Source organism: Trematomus bernacchii, unplaced genomic scaffold (assembly GCF_902827165.1).
Source record: "Trematomus bernacchii unplaced genomic scaffold, fTreBer1.1, whole genome shotgun sequence".
Taxonomy (NCBI): domain Eukaryota; kingdom Metazoa; phylum Chordata; class Actinopteri; order Perciformes; family Nototheniidae; genus Trematomus; species Trematomus bernacchii.
Genome location: NW_022987564.1, coordinates 19,693,983 through 19,716,827, shown reverse-complemented (window position 1 = coordinate 19,716,827; position 22,845 = coordinate 19,693,983). Strand labels below are relative to the sequence as shown.

Below are 22,845 nucleotides of genomic sequence, written 5' to 3'. Positions count from 1 at the left end.
ACATTGTATATGTTGATATGAGTAATGGTAGCCCATCACTAGTGTATGTAGCACCATTTGTTTTGATGTTTTCTCTTATCTCGCATTTAAAGAATGTCAGCCTTTCTGTATTCCCTTCTCTTGCTCTCAGTAATTACATTCATGTGGCAGTTATTTGGGGAATTGGTGTGGCTTCTGCTGGATCAGAAACAGATACAGAGCAGCGGGTCCTGAAGTTGGTAAAGCCACATTATCTAAGCTTTTTTATTGTAACGGGAAGCAAATGTTCAAATCAAATCTAACTTTATTTATGAAGCACTTTTCAGACACAAAGGTAACTCAAACACAACACGATCTTCTCCTTCCCAGGTATAATCCGTTATAAGAATAATAAAAAGGAGTAAAATAAGAATCAAATAATAATAATAATAATAAAAAGACACCTCACTATGGGTCTTTGTTTTAACTTTTGGTGTGATTAAAAGAGGCCAGAACCAGATGACCTGAGGGTAATATAGGTAAAACGCAAATCTGATAATATCTAGGACCAGGACCATTAAGAGCTTTAAAAACCAATAAGAGTATTTCAAAATTGTTTACTACAATGCTTGTGCGTCACTGGAGAGTCATAAAACCTTTCAAAAACCACCCCACACTTCCATTAGAGTTAGAGTTTTGCAATCAGATGTGGGAGTTATAGATCATACAAACACTTTAGATGTTAGTGTTTCCTGTTGGAAGGTCCCAACAGTTTGTAAACAAAACAGTGATGAGAAGTTGGTGGTAGCCTCAAGCACTAATGTGGCTGAGGTCAAAACCTCAGGAGAGGATTTGCAGGTTTTCAACCATACAAACTATGGGAACGATTAATCGAATATTCGAATATTCGAAATTATTCAGGTATTCGAATAATTATTCAGGTATCGAATATGAGTTATGAATATTTGTATTAATTGTTTTATTTAAAATTTGGGAGGGATGCCTAAGTTGATTACATATTATCAAATTGAATAATTCAATGCATACGACAGTGCCATAGCTAAATGTGTTAGGTGACGTCTAAAGGTGTGTTTTGCTCCGCTCACCGGTCCCTCATAGCGGGCAGAGCTGCAGGTGCTGATCTCTCTCTCGCGTCCGGTTATACTTCACTCGCGTTTATGTCCAAATCCATCAGATCTAGCTAGTTCTAGCTAATGATATGGCTGCTGCCCCTCCCTACACGCAGATCACGCAGACTCAAACCTCATCTTATGCCCAAATTCCAGCTGAGATGGTCTTCTCTACAGCTGGCCTGATTTTGAATCGCCTCCGCACCCGCCTCTCCCCTGAGCATGTAGACATGCTCATATTCTTAAACAAGAATGAGTATTGAATAGCTGCATTCTGTGCATAGGCCCTGTTACAGGTTGTTGATCTCTGTTGTAATAGGGTTACGTTACCCTAACCCGTTATGTTGTTCGTGTATGATCCCTCTTTAATTTAAAAACCAAGTTATGTTTTAAGCATGAAAGCTGTAGGCCTATAGCTGTCAACTGTTCAATACATTTGACAAATTCGTTTCTCTACTTATTTGAACATGTCTTTATTTATTTTTCTAAATAATTTCTTTTTAATCGGTTAACCGTTTTTTTGGGGGTCGAATATTCGAATATACATTTGCTTTCAAATTCCCATCCCTAGTACAAATCACAGTTAGGATGAAGCCAGTTTCGCTACGTGAGGTCCATTAGTTTAATTGAGGATTCAAAGCAAAACTATGATTCAGTTATGAATGCATTTCAATAATTTACATCTTGTGACTCACTGCTTACGAACTCTAAAAGCAATGCAGATCATTGACAGTCACATGTTTCGAACTCTTCTTCCTCATTGGGTTACCTTGTCAAACTGGATCAGCCAGGGTTATGTAAACAAGACCTTCATAACCACCTTTTACCAAAGTGTGTCAGAAGGTAAATCACATGATCCTGTCATTACCAGCAAACACCCAGCCTCCCAAAAGAAGACTCAGAAGTGTTTGGCTTTTGAGCGCTTTTTTTAGCTCAAGGTAATAAACCTATATTATTTTTTATGATAAAAAAAAAAGCATGTTTTATCATCTATCAGCCTCTTTAATCAATAGGAATATTTAATGTTCACACTGTATAATTACATCATCTCCCGACTTGAGGATCTTTTGTAATTGTTACTCCATATGATAAAGTATACGTTTTAATTCAAATGTGTACAGCATTAATCTGTTGTACTGTAGCACTACATATCAAGTAGTGCAGGCTAGATAGTTGCAGTTGAATTAATTGGGGTTTGGTTTAAGCTTGTAGTATAATTTAGGCTTCATCACATGATTAAGATACTGAAATATATTTAGGAAAAATAGGAACTGAGAATCAACAAACCAGTGGTTAAAGCCTTGATGTCACAGTCCACACTGGCTATCATAATGCATGGGTGCCATCTACAGGACTGAAATGTGTCTTAATGATGTGGGTATCATTATCTGTCTTAAATGTAAGGTACAGGAGCTCTCAGGTGAAACAGGAAGTCATGTTGCAGCCAGCAGCCTGCGTTGTTGAGCTCTGGAGGGACATATCAGTATGAATGGTTGATGTTAAGATCCTAATCCCGCTGATGGTAGTATTTGTTTACATAATGTGTTTTGTAGGTACAAGACAGGGATTGGTGTACAGTAGATGTTGCAGAAATAATTGGTGATGTTTTTTCAGCAGGTAAACAATAGTTTAGGCTCAGCTACATGCCAGCAGAATGGGCAACGGCCTTGACTTCATATTAACCAAGAGAGTAGCTCCTCTAATAGTAAACCGCATCTCCCCCTTTGGTTCGCAATCCTCACTTCATCTACAGCAGACTATAGCCCTTTCTCATTTCCCAGTTTTCACCTCCTCAACTCCTCTCGCCTCGCGTCTTAGTCCCGCCCACAGGAGATGCGAGCGTAGGAGTCAAGGAGGGGAACCGAGGAGGGAGTAACAATAACAATAACAGGCTACAGATGCGGGCAGGCGCCGGTATGAATTGACTGAGGGGGAAACCTTTTTCATAAAATGAAATGAACAGATTTAACTATGGAAAATCCTGTAGACATGCTAAATAATGACATAAATATACGATTTCAGAATCAAACAAGTATCAAAGCACTTGCACTATTTACGTAACATTATCAGAGACTGGATATATTTCCCTCACCTCTCTCTGGTCCCTACAATAGGGGAAATTAAATTACAGGCCAAACGTTTTATTTACAATTCTTAAAAGTAAACAGGGGAAACCAAACCGACTGAGACCTGTCCTGCCTGTCGCTCTCTGACGCGCACACACACACACACACACACACACACACACACACACACACACACACACACCCCTACAGCCCCTACACATAATAAGTAGTGCTGAGTAATGTAAAATAATATATGAGCCTCCTTGATGCTCGGTCCTCGATGTGCATTAAGAGAAATGAGATGTCCTTCAACGTGGCGCACTGACATCGATTTCCGGGTCACTACCGGAGGACCGAGGAGGCAAAAATGTGAGAAATGAGAATGGGCTTATGTGTCTCATGTAGCAGATTTTTCAATAGAGACCTGTAAACCTTTCCCTATTATTTACTTAAATATGAACCAAATGCTAAACATTATATAGATGCATTTTTACATGCTGAGTTTCCTGCAGTTTGAACTCTTCCACAAGTTTGAATATGTTTTGCATCTTCTCTTGATTGTATATTGTTACAGTGTAATGCATACATTGTATTTGTTTGTTGATATGCACTTGCTGAGGTTTACGGTGACTAAGCCAGGATTGTGAGCCTATGTTGCATTTCTGTTAAGCTACAGGCTGCCTTGATTCTACAGTATACCTCATGAATAAGTCATTATGTGCTTCTCCAGAGTGTTTCCAGTGTGTCTTTATAATGTGAATAGGAGAGACACTCAACAGTACTTAGTGATGGAGGAACTGATGCACTGCGCTAAATATCTTTTAATCTTGGCTTTTCTTCAGACTTTTGTTAGAATCTGCACATCTGGTACTCTGTCAACTGACTACAGAATGTCCTTAGTTGCCCAACAGCTTGTAGATCATGTATAATTCAGCAACCAGTTGGATTCAAAGCGTAATGATAGGGACATGTTTCAAATGTGCTGGGTTTATTATCATCAGTGTAACTTAATGTAAATAGAATATCATCATTATTGAATACAAATCTTTATATTTTGTACATAACAGTATCAGGGCTGTAAAGAATAAACAATGTACAAGAAGAGAATCACATTGATGCCAGGTCAAGCCGCTCCACCCTCCACCTTTCCATACCACCCCCTCCATGCCCAATAGAGAGGCGAAGTCCCATCCTTCTACTTCCGCCCCATGGGACCTTATTTCGGAAAAATGATGTATTGAAGTCAATGGGGAGAGAAAGATTATCTTTCGATCCCGTTTGAATTGTGCCACGAATTACACATATTGTTTGTTTGTAGCCTTTATTTAACCAGGTTAAAAAAATCCCATTGAGATCAACGATCTCTTTTTCAAGGGAGACCTGCATATGATGTTTGTCAATCTTAAAAAATCATTTCCATGTCAAAAAAGTCACAGTTTGTCGTAAAACTGTTGAAATATAAGACTATGAAAAATACGCAACTAGAAAGACTACAAATCCCAGAGTCGCGTAAGTGATGTCATTAACGTTACACATTACACTCGTGTTACTCACCGAAACCTTGTAAAGCCGGTCCCCCATGCTGGCTCTTACGGAACCGACTAACTCCCCTTTTGTGTATGTACAGCTTGTTTCACCTCTTTTAATACTTTTCGCCTCATTCTGAAAGAAAGAAGTGAAATGTGCTAACGTGACGGCCATCTTGGTGTTGGTGACGTGTGCGAGACCAGAGATGTAGTTCATTGAGCGTTTCACTCAAAAAATGTGTTACTTCACAGTTTTACGACACATTTTAATTGTTTTGACTTGCAAAATGATCTTTTAAATTGACAAACATCATATGTGTAATTCGTGGCACAATTCAAACGGGATCGAAAGATAATCTTTCTCTCCCCATTGACTTCAATACATCATTTTTCCAAAATAAGGTCCCATGGAGGTCCACCGGAAGGGGAGGGACTACCAAGTCCTTCAGAACATGTACCTATTTTTAAAAAGAAACGGACATTGGGTGTCAATTTAGTTGTGATAGCAGGCTTTACATTTTTTTTTTTAGAGAAACAAACGCCTAAAGTTAATATTTTGAGATCTAAAGTCAGAGGCTGGAACATTGTTTGCATTTACACCTTAACACAAAATATTATCATTCTTCATTTATAATAGTATGTCCTTGTCAGCACAATCCATTGAAGTTCCATGGCATGTTCTTTTTCTAAATAATTGACTGTCCCCTGTCCTGGCAGATACTCCCTGGAAGATGAGCCCTCTAACCTGGACGAGATGCCTCTGATGATGTCGGAGGAAGGCTTTGAGAATGACGAGAGCGACTACCAGACCCTGCCCCGGGCCCGAGTCAGCCACAGACAGAGGGGCCTTGGCTGGTTCCTGCTGGGGGGGTGGAAGGTCCTCTGTGGCAGGTATTTCTTCACCTTTTGCATTATTACTCTTGAAATGGTTTTATTTGAACATGATGGCGGATCTCATGTAGCTCAACGTTCTTCCCTTGCTCAAGTTTACTCTAACTCCTGCATTGGAGAAACGTTTTTGAACAAATATCAAAACTAAAACTATAATGTAATCCAGAAAGTTTATACTTTGTGCCTCTGCAACATGTATTTACCTCCTACTATCTTTTTCCTGGGTGGAAGCTTTAATATTATTCTTACTCTTTTTACACTAATTGCAGATTTATATATCGCAGCATTTTTACGACATGTCTCTGAACAATGCCCACAGGGTATATACATTTTATTGTAAAATGAGGTTAATCATTGTCCAGGTCGTATGGTCCGGTACTTTCCAATAAAACTACAGATACAAATATATTCAAATAAAACAAACCTTTATTGATCCCTGTAGGAACATGACATGTTAAAGCAGCAACAGGAATAAGATTGTACGGGAAACAACAGTACAAAAAAAGGATAATAAGCATAAAGAATATAAGTAACAGCATATAAAAAAATCACAAAAGTAGAGTAAGGTGAAACTGTTGACGTATATACAGATTTGAATAGTAGACTTTTATATATAAATACATGTTTATTGCTTTCAAACCTAAACAAATTCCTGTTCTGCAATACAATCTCCCATCAGGAGTTATTGTCCTTCCATTTGGACCTTTTCCCCGCTCTGAAAGTTGTGGTTCTGTTTTGTCACTCTGTAAATGTAGTGTATAATGTTAGCGAGTACGCTGGTGACGATCAGTTTGGATTTCGAACGCACCGGTAGCTGTGCATGAAGTGCAAAGAGAGGATAAGGGCATGTTTTTTGGTCGAGTTCCTCGATGCGCATCATCAGTCCAAAAAAGATTTTCAGGTCAGACACAACGCTGCGGTTTATCCAGCTGATGATTCATTTGAGAGGTTTTGCCCTCTAAAGATGCTCCTTTTTTTAGAAGTGTTTGTTCGTGCAATAAAGTGTAACATTCATACACAAATGTTTGTTCAGTGCCCATAAAGAAGCGTTTACTAATGAAGGACTTCCATGGAACATTCTCTGTGTTGATAGCAATGCATCTCCAGTTGCATATTGATCCTCCCCCCCTCCCCACCCCCCCCACTAATGAACAAATCGGATTTTTCACAGCTGACCAGTTTGATGCTTTCCAGTAATTTTATGTGTGCTTAGTGTGGGATTATAAAACTCAAATAATTCACGCTGAATAAGCCCTGACTGTTCAAATAGCATATCGTTTGAATAGCATTCATTTGCTCAAATAATGGCTCTTATGAAACCGGACAGAGGGTGCACAGAGACAGAGAGCAGTGACGCCAATACAAACAGGACTTTTCACCAAAGTTGATTTATTTAGTTTCATGTTTTGCCAACTTGCTTAAAAAGTGGAAAAGCCAAGTCGATCAGCATGACGGTATACACACACACCCTCTCATCTTTCCCCCCCAGGTGCCAGCGCTCTCATTGTAATTTACCCCTGCACTACACCTCTGTTTGCGTTTGATATCAGATATGCTAGATAAGCTCCAATGTAGTCATTAGCAGGTTGATAGAAAGTCAAATACTTTTAAAAAAGTAAATGTCACAATCCATCAATCTAATCTCCTCTCAGAACTTTGATAATATCACAATACTAACTGTACATGTGGCTGGTTATTGAATGTTAGTAAGAGTCAACATGAGGTCAAACTAACTCAAAACAAGTGTTCATCACGTTCACATAAACACTGATAAACACTTGTCTGCACACAAACATTATGTTTGGTTCTTAAGATTCCTCTGATTTTCAACTCTAAAAGTGCCTGACTCCCATAGCCTTTACAACTTCTCAACAATTCCTCCTGGGAATATCTTAACATTTCAGATCATTTAAAGGTGGGGTTGGTAATTCACTTCAGAAACACTTTTTGTTATATTCCATGGAATGCTCTTAACATCCCGATAGCAATGAATACATTAAATGCTTTGACAATAAATACATTAAAAAAATGTCATCTGTGGAAGCCGTAGTACTGTAAAAAGCACGACCAATCATCTGAGCCGGCCCGGCTAAAATAACTGGATGGCCTACCTGCCTGTCAGCTTTCCATCTGTGCACAAACTTATCTCGTGCCCTCATTGGTCATGTGCACGTTTGTGGCCGTTTCTCAATCGCGAGGATATTGGCTTCCAAGCCAATATTTCAAGGATGCTACGTCATCGAGTGCCGCCGAAGGACTGTTCCAATCTCCAGCATACTTGGAATTCCACCGAGGCCGCGTCCTTGGTTTGGGGGAAATTTCGAGGCTGCACATGGGTAGACTTCGCGTCCTTAAAATCCCCACAATGCTTTGCGCATGGACCAATTTCCCCAAATCTGTGGCGGAAGATGTAAGGCGGGGCCTCTCATATGACGCACACCTGCACACTTGCTAGCCTGTTCCACTCTTCGTTTTCCGAATGCCAGGAAGTATTCTTGCCTTGCTTCTGAAGCAAGATGCTCGGCTCGGCTGTGCTACCAAGCCAGCATCCTCGCGATTGAGAAACGGCCTGAGTGTGTTGGAGGAGGGGCTCTGTAAGGAAGTCTGAAGGAAGAGGCAGATTTTTTCCGGTTGTGTACTTTCAAAATTCTAGCGCACTCGAGCTGGTTTCTCCAAAATGATATACCCCACTTTTAAATGATGTTGGCAAAGGGTTTGTTTATGACATTGTGTCAAAAGAAGTGTTAAAGATCTGATTCATGCAAAATCTTCAAATCCTCCCTGTTGAAAAGTTTGCTGAAAACATATTTTTGTGTGACCATTAATCTTTTTGTAAAAGTTTGAAGTGAACTTCTCTTTTTATAAAAAAAAAAAAGAAGAAAATAAATCTTGTCATTTGTCCGTGAAAGTGGTTAAAAATTAACCTTTACCTTTTCTATATATTCTTTTTATTCTTATTGAAAGAAAAATGTACAGCTCTGAAAAATTAAGAGACCACTGCAGCATTATCAGTTCCTCTGGTTTGACTATTTATAGGTATGTGTTTGAGAAAAATGCATTTTGATTTGATTTGATTCTATAAACTACTTACAACATTTCTCTGTGTTGGAATTCAACAGACTCTGGAACGAAAGGGCTGCCATACATGTAGAGATTGAGATTTAGGAACAATTTGGAGTGGTCACTTAATTCTTTCCAGAGCTGTATATAAATCGGCCACAAACTAAACGTTTATAATTGAGTTGAATCAGTAAATCAACAATACATTGATTGGTATGAAATTCAGAATTGTCAGAATCTGCTGCTTGACTTTATGTATGTGTTTGTTTATGACATCTCTTCTAGTTGATCATACGAAATATGTCACCACAGACATTCATAACAATTCCTGGACTGTTTATAGACCTGAAAATAATCAGGAGATGAATTGCTAATGTTAGTGTTGCTATTGCTGTTGACTGTGAGTTGCAGCCCATTTAGCAGCATGTATCTGGTGTGATGTTTACTCTGGATTACATATGTCTCTTTGTTTCTCTCAGCTGCTGCGACTGCCTGGCCCGTGTATGTCGGAGGAGAAAGGAGCTGAAGGCCAGGACCGTTTGGCTCGGCTGCCCGGAGAAATGTGAAGAGAAGTACCCCAAAAACGGCATAAAAAACCAGAAATACAACATCTTCACCTTCGTGCCTGGGGTACGTTTGATTCCAGAGAACAACTACTGTAAGGCATATCCTGTGGGTCACATCACTCCATTTGCTCATGTAGCAGAATTCACATTTCATGCTCTGATCTTAGGTACAAACGTAGACGTTATGGCTGTTTTGAGTCAATGTTCCCACTGTTTTATAATCCCTACTTCATCCAGATGAAATATGTGTATTATGTAAAGCACAGTAGCCTGCACTGGGTCTAATTGTTAACTGTTCTATCATTAAGGCGAGGGTTTACACTGTAGGGGACATAAGAGATCCATCAGACTTACTTATTAAAAACCAAACGGTTCCATGATTAAGAGGACCGCCTTTGGCCCAGGCAATAAAATGTCAACTGTCTGTTAGAGACGCAGATATTCTCGTCGATGGCGAACACAGCGGCTCTGTTTTTCTCCCTCTGCAATGAATTATTAAATACACACAAATTGAGTTTAGCAGTGTGCATTTTTCCCTAAAGGTCAGGGGGTTCATTAACCGTCGAGAGCCGTGCATTGATCCCGTTGTCTCTGATAATCTGTGACGAGATGCAGGACTCTCATTATTGCAAACATTATTCAAAATGTGACCTTAGATGAATGCGATACCAAGATCCCTGTTGATGGATGGCCCATTAGCAAAGAGCCCTCGGTAAGTCACAGGTGGCACTTTGCTCCGCGTGATTTAAGAAAGTTCCTTCTTTGTCCATTATTGTGGTGATCAGTCCTGTTTGTCTTGTGCTGTGTTTGTTCTGCAAAGCATAGGCAGCAACAGACATCATACCAGAGGAGCAACGAGTACTCAGATCTTATACTTAAAGTGGACCTATCATGCTATATTTGAATAATATAGTGTAGGGCCATACCTATATAAGGCATATTTATACTTTTTTTTTTTCAAAATACCAAACAGATCATGCATTTTAGCCATGCCTCATTTCGCTCAATTTGACAATTTTTAGCTCTGTTTTTGCAAGGGCAGATTCAGTGAGAACAGCACCATCTACAGGCCTGGCATATGTACTACAGCGTCTCCAGCGCTTTCGAACGGCAATGGCTGTCTCCTCCTGATTGGTGGAGTTGGCCCAATAGCCGTAGCACCACTGTCCTGACCTCAGGACAGTGTTCAAATCTGGATCAGTTTTTATCAGATCCGTTGCAGCCCCTTTTTTAGAGATTTGGGTATGGAGGAAAATAGAGAGGGTTGTGTTTTCTGACACTTGGTGAGTTCCCTGGAACACCGGGGACACATATTCATGTATACAAGACGTACAAAAGTGCATTTTGCATGATAGGTCCCCTTTAAGTGAAAGTAGCAATAACAAATTGTAAAAATACTCGGTTACAAGTAAAAGTCAAGCCTTCATCTTACTTTGGTAGAAATACAAAAAGTATTGGTATCAAATACACCTACATTCCGAAAGTAAAAGTGCTTGTGTAGTGTAAAAGCTAATTTCAGATCGATATGAATAAAATCAATGGTTTATGATTATGAATTTATCAGAATGAGAATCAGAAGTCCTGTATTTGTCCTTCAGTGGTCATTCCTACAGTATGAAAGTTGCTCAGTGGATCATGAAGCCAAACATGGAGCGACTGTTGATTCAAATAAATTCTGGATCAACCGGGTCTTGGGCCCATAGTGTCTCAGCTCAGTAAAATGAATGGAGGAAAAAAAAAAACTTGATTCTGCTTTTAGCGCATTTTACAACTTTAAGAACAAATTATTTTAATACAGGCTATTCACGTGTGTGTACTTGGTAGATAATTGACCTAAAAAGATATTTGACACTGATTTACAGATGTCTCTTGTCAATGGGACTGACACTGTAGTTGTAGTACCAACGTTTGGCCACTACTAACATTTGCTTCAACGCCCGGCGAACTTCCTGGGGGCTTGGTTTAGAACAGCTGTTAAATGTGGAGCTAACTTTTACTACTTTTTATTCTGCTGCTGTTCATTTGAACCTATAAGTCAATGATTATTTCATAATTCATACATGTTTTGTGTATCAGCTTTTAATCTGAATTCATAAAGTAACTAGTGATTCAAGCTTTCAGATAAATGGTGTAAAAAGTAGAATATTGGCTTAAAATTAAGTCAAAGTAGGATCAAATGAAAATACTACTGCTTTCTCAAAGGTACCATGCCAGGGGAAATGTTCACCCTGAATGCCATGTGTAACAGAAGTTCTCAGAGTGTCACAGTTTCCATCAGGTTAATGTAAAGTTAACAGCATTATCATGTATCCTGTTCCCTCTTGGATCTGGTACAGTAACCCATCTGTTGCGGCTGCATCCTCTTTGTCTTCGCTGGCAGCTGTCATCGTCTCTGACCCGCCTCGCTGACAGGTTCCCTCACCTCTCTGAATCCTCTCCTCTGCTCTCAGGTTCTCTACCAGCAGTTCAAGTTCTTCCTCAATCTCTACTTCCTGGTGGTGGCCTGCTCCCAGTTTGTGCCATCCCTGAAAATTGGATACCTCTACACGTACTGGGCACCGCTGGTAAATGCACTTCAGTTTGATCTCTGTAATTGATTTGTATGAAAAATGTGTTAGTCTCTCATAGAAATGCAATGGAAGCTAGTTGAAGAGTGTTTTTCTTTTACGGCCTACCCAACACCTGCCTTTTTAGTTTGCCTTTGAATTGAAAAGTGCTCTATGCATTATAGGTTGAGTTTCAAGAAGGCCTTTGTGTAAATAATTGAATATTAAAAGGATTAGTTTATTCAAGAATTAGTGAATTGTCAATTGATTTGATGGTAGACAATCATTTCAGTTTTTGACACTTGGACACAGAAATTAATCTGCATTTATATGTATAGTTAGAATAATTGTTATTAACAAATGTAAATTCAGATGAATCACCTACTTTTTTTATCCCATTGAGACAGTTTTAACCTACATTTTTTTCTGTTTCGGTCAAGAAGTAATAATGATTAAAGGTAGGGTAGGTAAGTTTGAGAAACCGGCTCGAGATACACTTTTTGTTATATTCCATGGAATGCTCTTAACATCCCGATAGCAATGAATATCTTAAGTGCTTTGACAAAAAATACATAACAAAAAGTCATCTGTGGAAGCCGTAATACTGTAAAAAGCACGACCAATCATTTTAGCCGGCCCGGCTAAAATAACTAGATGGCCTACCTGCCTGTCAGCCTTCCATCTGTGCACAAACTTATCTCGTGCCCTCATTGGTCATGTGCGCGTTCGTGTGTGTTGGAGGAGGGGCTCTATAAGGAAGTGGCAGATTTTCTCCGGTTGTGTATTTTCAAATTCTAGCGATCTCGAGCCGGTTTCTCAAACTTACCTACCCTACCTTTAAGCTAAAAAAAGGAAATAATTCTTCATGTAAGAGGCAATTGGCAAACGGCTTGTATTGTTGTGACCTCATTTGTAAATAAACTCTATTATTTTACATAAAAGGACCAATTTCAAAGTTACGGCTGTTCTCAGTTAGTTAATACAGTTGGAAAGGAACCTTTGTTGCGTGTAAAGGTCAGCTTTATATGTCCCGTTCATCAGCTCTAATATTAACGTAGCTTTCTGAATGATCTTGCTGACTTTAATCTGTTTTGCCCTGCCTTCTGTGTCTCAGGGTTTTGTGTTAACCGTGACGATGGTGCGCGAGGCTGTGGACGAAATGCGGCGCTACCGACGGGACAAAGAGATGAACTCTCAACTGTATAGCAAGCTCACAGTGCGAGGTTAGTGAGAGAAATCCATCCACTCTCCTCCTCATGACTGTAACTGTTTGCTGACATTATGATAACGGATATTCTCTCCCCGTGCAATTAAAGAGACGGCACTCCACGGGATCTACACTTGTAACAGAAGTCATTCCTCTCGCTGTAATTGCATTGATTTTTCCTTCTCTCACTTTCTCAAGACCGTATGATCTAAGATCTGTCCCTTTGTTGAACGTGTGGTGAAATCCCCCTGTGTGCTATCTGTGACCTGAGGCTGCAGCTCTCACACTCTCCATGTGCTCGTGTGCATGTACGCAGCTAGAAGAAGAAGAAGGGTTTGGAGGATATTGAGGCAATATAATTGAGAGTGACCCTATGTGCCATTGTTTTTGTCTATGCCTCTGACCAGAGATGCAAACAGAGGGGTATTACATTATCCTGCAGGAGGTAACCAATCTGTTAGAAAGTGAGACGGAAAAGGTAAAAGTGGGTTGTGGTTTTAAGAGCCTGAAATCAATATCCTCAGTTTATTTCGTAGCTATTTAAATACTCATAGCATGTCTTCAAAAAGAAAGGTATCATTTGAGTGTTTTTTCTTCATTTCATTTGTCTTTTTCCTTAGGTAAAATTCAAGTGAAGAGCTCAGACATACAAGTTGGGGACATGATCATCGTTGAAAAGGTACATCTCTACTGTTTCCTCTAGATATTTCTGCATGCACTGATTTGAAAGGGGCCTACTATGCGTTTGGGGTTTTCTTTTTGCTGTAGTGTGTTCTGTAGGTTTCATGTGTAAATGTCCTGCAAAGGATAACATCCCTGTGTTCCCCGCAGAGGGAGTTCCTCTCCCACACACTTCCCAAAGCCTGAAACTCCTTCATTTGATTCCTTTGTTTACATTTGTTACACAGTGACATCACTATGTAACTCTCACGCTTCTATTGGTTTGCATTGTACATTGTATGTCATTAGCTAAGAGACGGGACATGTCTGTGTGGTTGACCAATCATTACACAGCCGGCCAGCTAACCAATCAGAGCAGACTGGGCTCTGGTTTTAGCCTTTGCAGACGATTTACATGCACGAAAAGCTATACAACACACTGAGGGAAAGGGAAATCCCCCAAAAGAATAGTAGGGCCTCTTTAAAATAGATAGAATAACTTAACAGAGTTTAAAGCACAGTGTTGATTTCAGTTGAGTTGTGCTTCATTGTGAATTGAAACTTACAATGTGCTTTTGGTACTATTCAAAACTCCCACCCACCTGTTAAGCATGTGATCTTCACTTTCAGCCAACATGAAATCCAGCTGCTTCTATTAAGTACAATTTCCATTAGACTGACTTTAAAAAAACGCTTTCTCCTTCACCCTCCGGTCAAGGTATTGACCTTGTTTAATTATTCAGGAAGATTCTGCCATAGTGCTCAGTAACACTCCACGATTAAAAAGCTTTGTATCTTCCTTTTTGCAGAACCAAAGGATTCCTGCAGACATGATATTCCTGAGAACATCGGAGAAAAACGGTGAGTGTAAAGGGCTGAAACAAGGACTCCTCCCAAATTAATTACGGTCTTTAAATCAAATTACATTCATAAATCATCGCAATAAATGAAACATAAATACAAATATACAATTAACAGACAGAATAAACTTAGCACTTTGACAAAAGCGTGTCAAGATCATTTGGGTGGGAATGTGACTTTTCCTCACACCACCAGTCCTTTGGCATCATCTCCGAGGCAGCTCGTGATTCATATGATTTATGTCACATTCTTCCAGTGAGTGATGATGCGAATTCCAATGAATCAATAAGCTGCGTCAGATTCTCGCTCCTTCCTGAGGGGCATCGGCAGGAAATGTTCTGAGGACATCATTTCCATCAATCTTTGATGTGCCAATATGCTTGGCAGGGAGTTGTTGATGTCTTTATGCCTTTTAAAAAACACACTCAAACACACACTCTTACATAAACACATCTTTATATTTCACATGCTTGTACACACACACACACACGCGCACGCACGCACACACACACACACACACACACACACGTACACACACACGTGAGTGATGCTTTAGTGCCGGTTCAGCAGAAGCAAAGCATGAATCCTCCTCCTTAATGTCCTCCATCATAGTGATCCCCCCAGGGATGGTTTATAGCTGCCCTTTACCCCCTCTGTCAAATAGTTGCTCTCATCCATCAGTTTCATATGTAATATTACCTCAGATCAATACAGGTCACGACTGCTCAACGTTTATCGGACCCTGCGGTGTCCGTAGCAGCCACACTTGCTCTGGATCTGCTACAGGCTGCGATGTACCATGCAGTTTGTGATTGATATATGCTATGTTATTGCAAATAATACGTTGTTTTTACTTAACAAGGACCATGCATAACAATACAACCATCTCCGAAAAGAGAAGAGATGATTTCTGCTGATTTAGTTATTAGTTAGACCTTGAGCAGGTACACACACAATCAAATAGTCTATATCACACTAACAATGATAAGAATCAGATCAACATATAATTACCGGCACAAATATTACTACAACTATATTATATCAATTCATTTGAACTAAACACAAATTAAGGTCAAGTTGGTTATCATTTATTTTAAATGTAAACACTTTAAGCATGTGTTTTAAATGTTTTTATATACGATTTCTGACAAAGATGTCCAATGATTTGACTAGATTTGTTTTTTAACTTTATTATTAGAAAATGTTCAGAAATTATTGTATAAGTATTGTATGCTGTAATAAACCTCTTCAGCAGCACAATCTCTTAGCAAATGTATACAAAATAGTCACAAGATATGCTGAATTTAATATGTTTTAAATCATACTAAATCTGTGTGAAATTGTGAAACAGCCATAAAAAAACCATTTATTTTGCAGTCATTACAAATGGAACACCCTTGAGGGATTTTCTGATTCTGCCTAACTGGCACGACCATTATCTTATAGAGTCTAATATTATCAAACTTTAGATCGATTACTCACTAACATTACCAAATCAGTTCACAGGCTTAATGACTTTGCACTTCTTTAGCTACAATTAGGCTTTGTTTTAGCATTTACCCTTACTCTGCACAGAGATAGAAAATAGATCCTTTACTTGAGTAAAAGTAAAAATACTGGGACTACTTCATACTCGGGACTAAAGTCGTGAATACAAATGTTACTTAAGTAGAAGTACAGAAGTATTATTAAGCTCAAAACAGATTGAAAACAGGGACACTAAAAAGTGACGCACACATCTGGGACCGAAGCACCTGTTGACGTTCAGGGATTATAAAGTTGGCCATCTGCCACTCTCGCTGACCCTAGCCTGTTTCATAATTGCAATTATTTCGTCAGTATATTTGAAATGACTAGGTTAGCTACATGAGCTAGCTAGCTTACAGCAGGTCCCCAATAACATTAGAAGAATCATGAGATCACATTGTTATAATAACCCAATGAAATGTACATTGTAGGTAAGTTTCCAGTGACGGTGACAGTTGCCGAACTTTAAAATCCCCAAACGTCAACAAATGCTCCGGTCCTGGCTGTCTGAGCTTCTTGCAGCGTTTTGTTAATGCAGCTCTTTTAGTAATACACATGTTTCGTCAAGATGGTGAAGATGTTCCTTCCTTTGCACGTGTTTTGGCGCATTTGTGTTTTTATATTTGAATCTTTTTTTAAGCTACAGTGGGTTTCTCTTCATTGTGTTTTGGGCTGTTGTAACGAGTTTGCACCTGTCGGCCACCGTAGAAAGTAACTATGATTGTTAAGTAAATGTAGTTACGTTAAAACTGCCTCTGAAAAGAAGTGCAGAAGTTCAAAGGAGCATCAAATGGAAATACTCAAGTAAACTACAAGTATGTCAAAATAGTACTTAAGTAGGGTACTTTAAATTGTACTTAGTTACATTCCACCACTGACACTTACAGTATTTATAGAATTTCTGTCCTGCTTTTTCCAGGTTCCTGTTTCATCAGAACGGATCAGCTGGACGGAGAAACGGACTGGAAGCTGAAGGTCGCCGTGTGCTGCACGCAGCGGCTCCCAGCAGTGGGGGTGAGGATACATTACGATGTAGTGAATCTCTGGTAACAGACAAACGGATTGAGCACGAGTGAATGAGTGTTGTGTTATCACTAAAAGCATTGCTCATCAGATGAAGTTGTGATGGAAACCTAATCACTGATGACGGACAGCGGGAACATTGTGAACCTGACGGCCGCTTCCTTTAACTGCAGATACTCAACACTTAAGATTTCAGCTCAGACGATTGTTGCCACTTAGTGTGATCAGAGAATTAAAGTTGCAGCAAGTCATTCGATGATTGAGCCGTGGCGTCCATATTAGGTTTCAAGAGACGAGAAGATAGCAAGCTTTGTCCTCACTTAAGCCTGTATGCAACCTTCTTCTTACATTGGTTATTGTAACAATTAGTTTTCGCCTATAATACTAACTCTTTGTGTAGTAAAACAGATCAATATGGTGCTATTTTGTGATTGTTCTCACACAGAAAGTGATTCTTAATGTATTTATGTTAAGAAGTGAGCACACAGAGAACTGTCGTCTCAGATTATTACTGAAAGAAGTGGTGGGAAAAAAGTATATGTAACACATAATCACTTCTCATTACTTATGTAATAAAATAACAACAAGTGTCAAATGTAAGTAATGGAGTGAATAGTACAATCGCTCATAGATGTAACAGAAAATTATAATACTTAAGTAAAGTTTAAATACCTCAGAGTTCAACTTTAATACAGTACTTGAGTAAATGTACTTAGTTACATTCCACCACTGGCCTTAAGTGTTATTATACCCCTGTGTCAGCTCTAAATGACTAAATAAGTCCCGTTTGTTCAGCAGCCACATTGATCTCTGAGTCTCTGAGCTTTTCTCTGTGAAGTGCTGGAGCAACACTACTCTCCGTTGGGGCCTCAGTAAAATAATCTTCCCTGCTCCTCTCTAACCGCTCTGCCGTGTTCAGCAGGAGAACACTATCTGAGCACACCGCTGCAGAGGCTGCCTGAATTATTTAATATTGACAATCAATTTTGTTCCACTTGAGGCTAAAAAAGAGGCGGTGTTAGGTGCTACACAGGCCAAAGGCTGCAGTCACATCTTTCAGGATGATTTAAAGGAACAGTTTATCAAACACTTATGATTAAGTGTTTATGATTGTCTTTCTTAAGGTTATTTTTCTATTCTTTTAACTGCTTCAACATGCTTATATCATTAAGTTTGGTTGAATCCAAATATTAAAACCCACAATAATGATTAAAATAAGAAAAAAAATATATATGTATATTTCCAAGACTAGGATTGGATTTTCAATGCTCGAGTAGGTTTTTATCGTCATAGGATTTGAACAGACACTGAACTTATTTAATTACAATTATTATTAATGAATGTACAGACAGCAAACATTAAAGCGTATTACTTTTTTAAATACAAAGTATTACTTTGTTGCATATTTAAATGCTCTAATGTTCAAAAAGGTCTTTATTTTTCTCATACTGCCTAGCTGGCCTGCTCTGTTGTGATTGGTCAACCGCTTAAAGATGTCCCGCCCCTTAGCCTATCACGTACACTGTGTCGGAGCGCTAGCCAATACAAGCACAAGTGTTACGTAGTGATGTCATTATGATACAGAAGTAAACAAAGGAGTGCCAATGCAGGCGTTTCAGGTGGGGGGGGGGGGGGGGAAATGTGTGGGAGAGAAACTCCATCTGGATGGAACACAGGGATTTTAGTCCATTTACATGCACAAAAACACACTACAGGAAAGGAAAACCCCAAAAGTATAGTAGGGCTCTTTAATTAAGACTATACGACTGTGCTTGAGTTTTATTTTGATAAATGAATACTAAATCCTTTCCGTCCCCCTCCTTGTCTCAGGATCTCTTCTCCATCAGCGCCTATGTCTACGCCCAGAAGCCTCAGCTGGACATCCACAGCTTCGAGGGGAACTTCACAAGGGTACAGTACCTCGTTGACATTTTTATAACCTGTTAAACACATGCAGAGTTTTTCCTATAGAAAGTGGATTGACATGGAAGATGTGTATCACTGCAGTGTGTTGACAAGCGGCAACAATGAGAGCTTGTGTGTCCATCTGGGCCCCGTTGTTATCTCCAGCAGGCGTACCTCTTACATCACAGGCAGCTTCTCGCCGCTCCAGCTCCATCCATCCTGCTTGTTGCTCAGTGATTTTCTTTTTTTCTTCTTCTTCTGCTTTTTTATTTTTTATTAATAGCAGATTAGCGCAGCCCCCACAGAGAGGAGAGCTCCGGTACAAAGGCAGGCTTTGTGGCCCGTCTTCACTCTTGGCCACACACCAGGCTTAGTGAGGGAGCACTTCCTCCGCTCATTCATCCTCCGCGGCCTTCCTTTGCATAGCGTGTGCTTTTAGTCCTGGCAGGATGGGAAAAAAATGGGTTCCCACAGATCCGCACTAAATGAACTTACCTATTTATGAGGGGTTTTCCTTTTTTTTTCTTTTTCTCGAGACGGATATGGTGGCTTTGTTTCTGCTGTCTTTTATTGAGACCCTGTGCAGTTATGAACACCAATGTCAGGGCGGTCAAGCACTCTGCAACCTGCCATTTATTTTTCATGCGCCTCTTCCCATGTTCGCGTGGGATTGACAGGATGTGGGTGCTTAGGTATCATAATTATCATATCAGGCAGGCAATTTGAGCCGACACTGGAGCCTTGACTCTGCACTCCTGACTCAAGCCATTTTCGTCTTTATTTAAGAGAGAAGGGTAAAAGCGGGGAGGGGGGAGGGTGAAACAAGAGGCTCTCCAGGGGCTTATTTATCACTGAAATCTCATCTACGTGCACTCTCTATACTGTTTTAAAAAGCAGCCTCTATCGCCATGCCAAATCTAGTGAAAGTATTGATAAAGGGACCACTGTATTGCCTCGGTCTGCACTACTGTGTCAGGTGCTTGTGGAAATTAATGGCACAGCAGAGCCGGTCCTTCTGCCCAGGATGTATGCACTCTTACTGAGCTTGTTTTGCTCAAATCAGTACAGCTGACATGTTTTTCTTTCAGGATAGTTTTGTTTGCCTTGATTAAGTGATTCGCCAAAAAAAAGACTATTATTCACTAAAATATTTTTATTGCACAAATTTCAGCTTAATGCGAAATATATACACATTTAACTATGTTGGTCATCCACCTAAACACATACATCTAGCTAGTTGTGAAGAAAATGTAAGCCAATAAGTTAAATTCAAACAAAACATTTTCTTTATTAAAACAATTTATCTGTCTAAAAGCAAAATTCATGGCTCTATTGTCTTGGTTTTGTTTTTCTTTTCTGCCGCAGGGCAACATTGAATACTAACTAGAAGTTGGCTAATTGCAGAAATAATTTCAAAAGGGTTTTATTAAGGGACTTACAGTTTGTTACAGTTAAAACCTACACAAACACGTTTTTGAACTACACTTCCTATAAATCACTGTTTGTTAGGACGTTAAACGGCATACAGTGCCCATACAGTCTCACAGCTTACCTGCTGTGAAATACAGCCTTGCAGTATTCTTTCAAGCTTAAACAAAAATACACATAATTATAACACATTTATTTCCTTCTTATTCTTCCTGCAGGAAGACGCTGACCCTCAGATCCATGAGAGTCTGAGCATTGAAAACACTCTGTGGGCCAGCACAGTCGTCGCATCTGGTGAGTAAATGACCACTTTTTATTTTAGTCTGTTTTTATCTTGTGATGAGATACTGTATAATACTTTTCTAGATGATGCATTGCAGACACAGTGTATTGGTTACCAGGAACACTGTAACATTTCTGACTGTGTTCATGTTGAGTTTTATGTATGGAGTTCTGCCCATTGAAACTCTACTATTGGTAGTCTAATTTGAAAACCTTAGACTTCATTCAAATACTGTATCCCTGAATTTAAAAGTATGTTTTGTGAGCAATTCTCGTTTATACATTTAAAAAAAAACTGTAAGAAATGGAGGTGGTGCTTGTAGGAGTAGCCAGTCTTCGGATTGTCTGTGTATGTGGGCTACGTTATTTTCTGTATATTTGTGAAAACACGCTGTTTTACCTAAAGGGGTTCTTTCAAATATATTGTGTATAACACAGCTGGATAAACTTGGATCACATGAGACACATTTATATTCCCACTAATGTATTTAAACCCTACGCAACAGTTTTATTCAACAGCAAAGAAATGAACAAATACCAATCCCCGCTTCATGGCTCGACACCTTGAAGGATTTGTTACTGCTATGCTCTTGTTTGAAGAACTCTGAGAATGCCCACAGTTGAGGTAATCCTCCCTCGCTCCAACTTAGCGATTCCCCACAGAAACGCTCGTGTCAGTTGAGAGTGTTTGTGACGCTCGCAGCGACGGCCACACCATTGATCTGCGGTGTTGCTCTCCCCTCTGGCCTGACCTTGACCAGAAGAACAAACACACCACACACACACACACACACACACTCGCAGAAAAAGCCTGACTTTGACCCCCTTACATCATCTCTGCTCAGGAATGTCATTCTCCCTCACAAGCCTCTCTTTGACGGACACTTCCTTTGCCTCTCGTGGCATTCTGGGCACTTGAATACCCCTTTTCCACTGAAATCAATTAGTTCTAAGAGAGAACGTGTTTCGCTTTCCATCTCCAAGATCCCAAATGGTGCAACGTCATGACGTCACTGTTTTTTCGGCAACAGGCGCTGGAAAGTAATAACTCACTGTCACACAAGCAACGTCCCCTGATGCACATTTCCCATCTGCATAAGTGAATGGTTTTTCATTTGAATTCACACTGTTTTGGATCATTATGCCGTTATTAAAGTATCCCTGGTATTCGATGGGTGATGTGAGCGTAGCCACCGAAGCTAATCTGACTATCATAGCATATTTTAACTGCATATTTTTCATTATGAATTTACTTGCCTGTTGTATTGATTACACCCGATAGACGCTATAACAAAAAAAAACTGGAAAACGTATGCCCCTCCGATCTGGCCCTGGAACCGCTTTGGTGAAAACGGGGTAGAAGTGGCCCCAGGATCAGCGTGCATTCCCTCCAATGCAGGCCCCCAGTCCAGCTGTGACAAGAGAATTAGTCGTTCGCATATTCAAATTGAAGCCCCTCTGCATGCTGAGTCACAAACCATTTGTCACATATTTCTGAAACTCATCAATTCATCACCTTTCTTCTCCAATCCTCTTTTTCTTCTCTTCACTTTCCTTGTTCTGTTTTCTGCCCATTTTTTACTTTCTTGCCATTTTTATAGTTCGGGGATTTCAGGCTTTGCGCCCCCATTAAGCTCATTTAATATTAATGACTCATTAATCCTCCGTAATAAGGCCACCGTAATGAATTGCCAAATAAAGATGGCAGAGTATTGATCAGCTTTTATGAGCTTCCATAGGGTGGCCGAGGCCCTCAGAGTCTAAGCGTATTAAACTCCTGTCTGTTGCCGTGAGTGGCAATGAGACAAAACTGTGTGTGTGTGTGTGTGTGTGTGTGTGTGTGTGTGTGTGTGTGTGTGTGTGTGTGTGTGTGTGTGTGTGTGTGTGTGTGTGTGTGTGTGTGTGTGTGTGTGTGTGTGTGTGTGTGTGTGTGTGTGTGTGTGTGTGTGTGTGTGTGTGTGTGTGTGTGTGTGTGTGTGTGTGTGTGTGTGTGTGTGTGTGTGTGTGTGTGTGTGTGTGTGTGTGTGTGTGTGTGTGTGTGTGTGTGTGTGTGTGTGTGTGTGTGTGTGTGTGTGTGTGGTGTGTGTGTGTGTGTGTGGTGTGTGTGTGTGTGTGTGTGTGTGTGTGTGTGTGTGTGTGTGTGTGTGTGTGTGTGTGTGTGTGTGTGTGTGTGTGTGTGTGTGTGTGTGTGTGTGTGTGTGTGTGTGTG

At 39.9% G+C, this 22,845-nt stretch overlaps 1 protein-coding gene across 2 annotated transcripts in view; it reads left to right on the top strand.

Annotated features, from left to right (window-relative positions):
• Positions 1–22,845, top strand: part of atp9b (ATPase phospholipid transporting 9B) — a 50,714-nt gene that overhangs the window by 636 nt on the left and 27,233 nt on the right. Inside the window, exons 1-10 of one of the 2 annotated variants that reach the window (XM_034124810.1) lie at positions 1,954–2,026; positions 5,398–5,571; positions 9,111–9,261; positions 11,648–11,761; positions 12,858–12,966; positions 13,571–13,629; positions 14,420–14,471; positions 16,918–17,012; positions 18,852–18,932; positions 20,573–20,648. In XM_034124810.1, the coding sequence (XP_033980701.1) occupies positions 5,435–5,571; positions 9,111–9,261; positions 11,648–11,761; positions 12,858–12,966; positions 13,571–13,629; positions 14,420–14,471; positions 16,918–17,012; positions 18,852–18,932; positions 20,573–20,648 (874 nt within the window). In that variant the 5' untranslated portion in view covers positions 1,954–2,026; positions 5,398–5,434. Of the gene's footprint in view, positions 1–1,953; positions 2,027–5,397; positions 5,572–9,110; positions 9,262–11,647; positions 11,762–12,857; positions 12,967–13,570; positions 13,630–14,419; positions 14,472–16,917; positions 17,013–18,851; positions 18,933–20,572; positions 20,649–22,845 lie in introns of those variants that run through there. The other variant, XM_034124809.1, reaches the window with a different exon arrangement.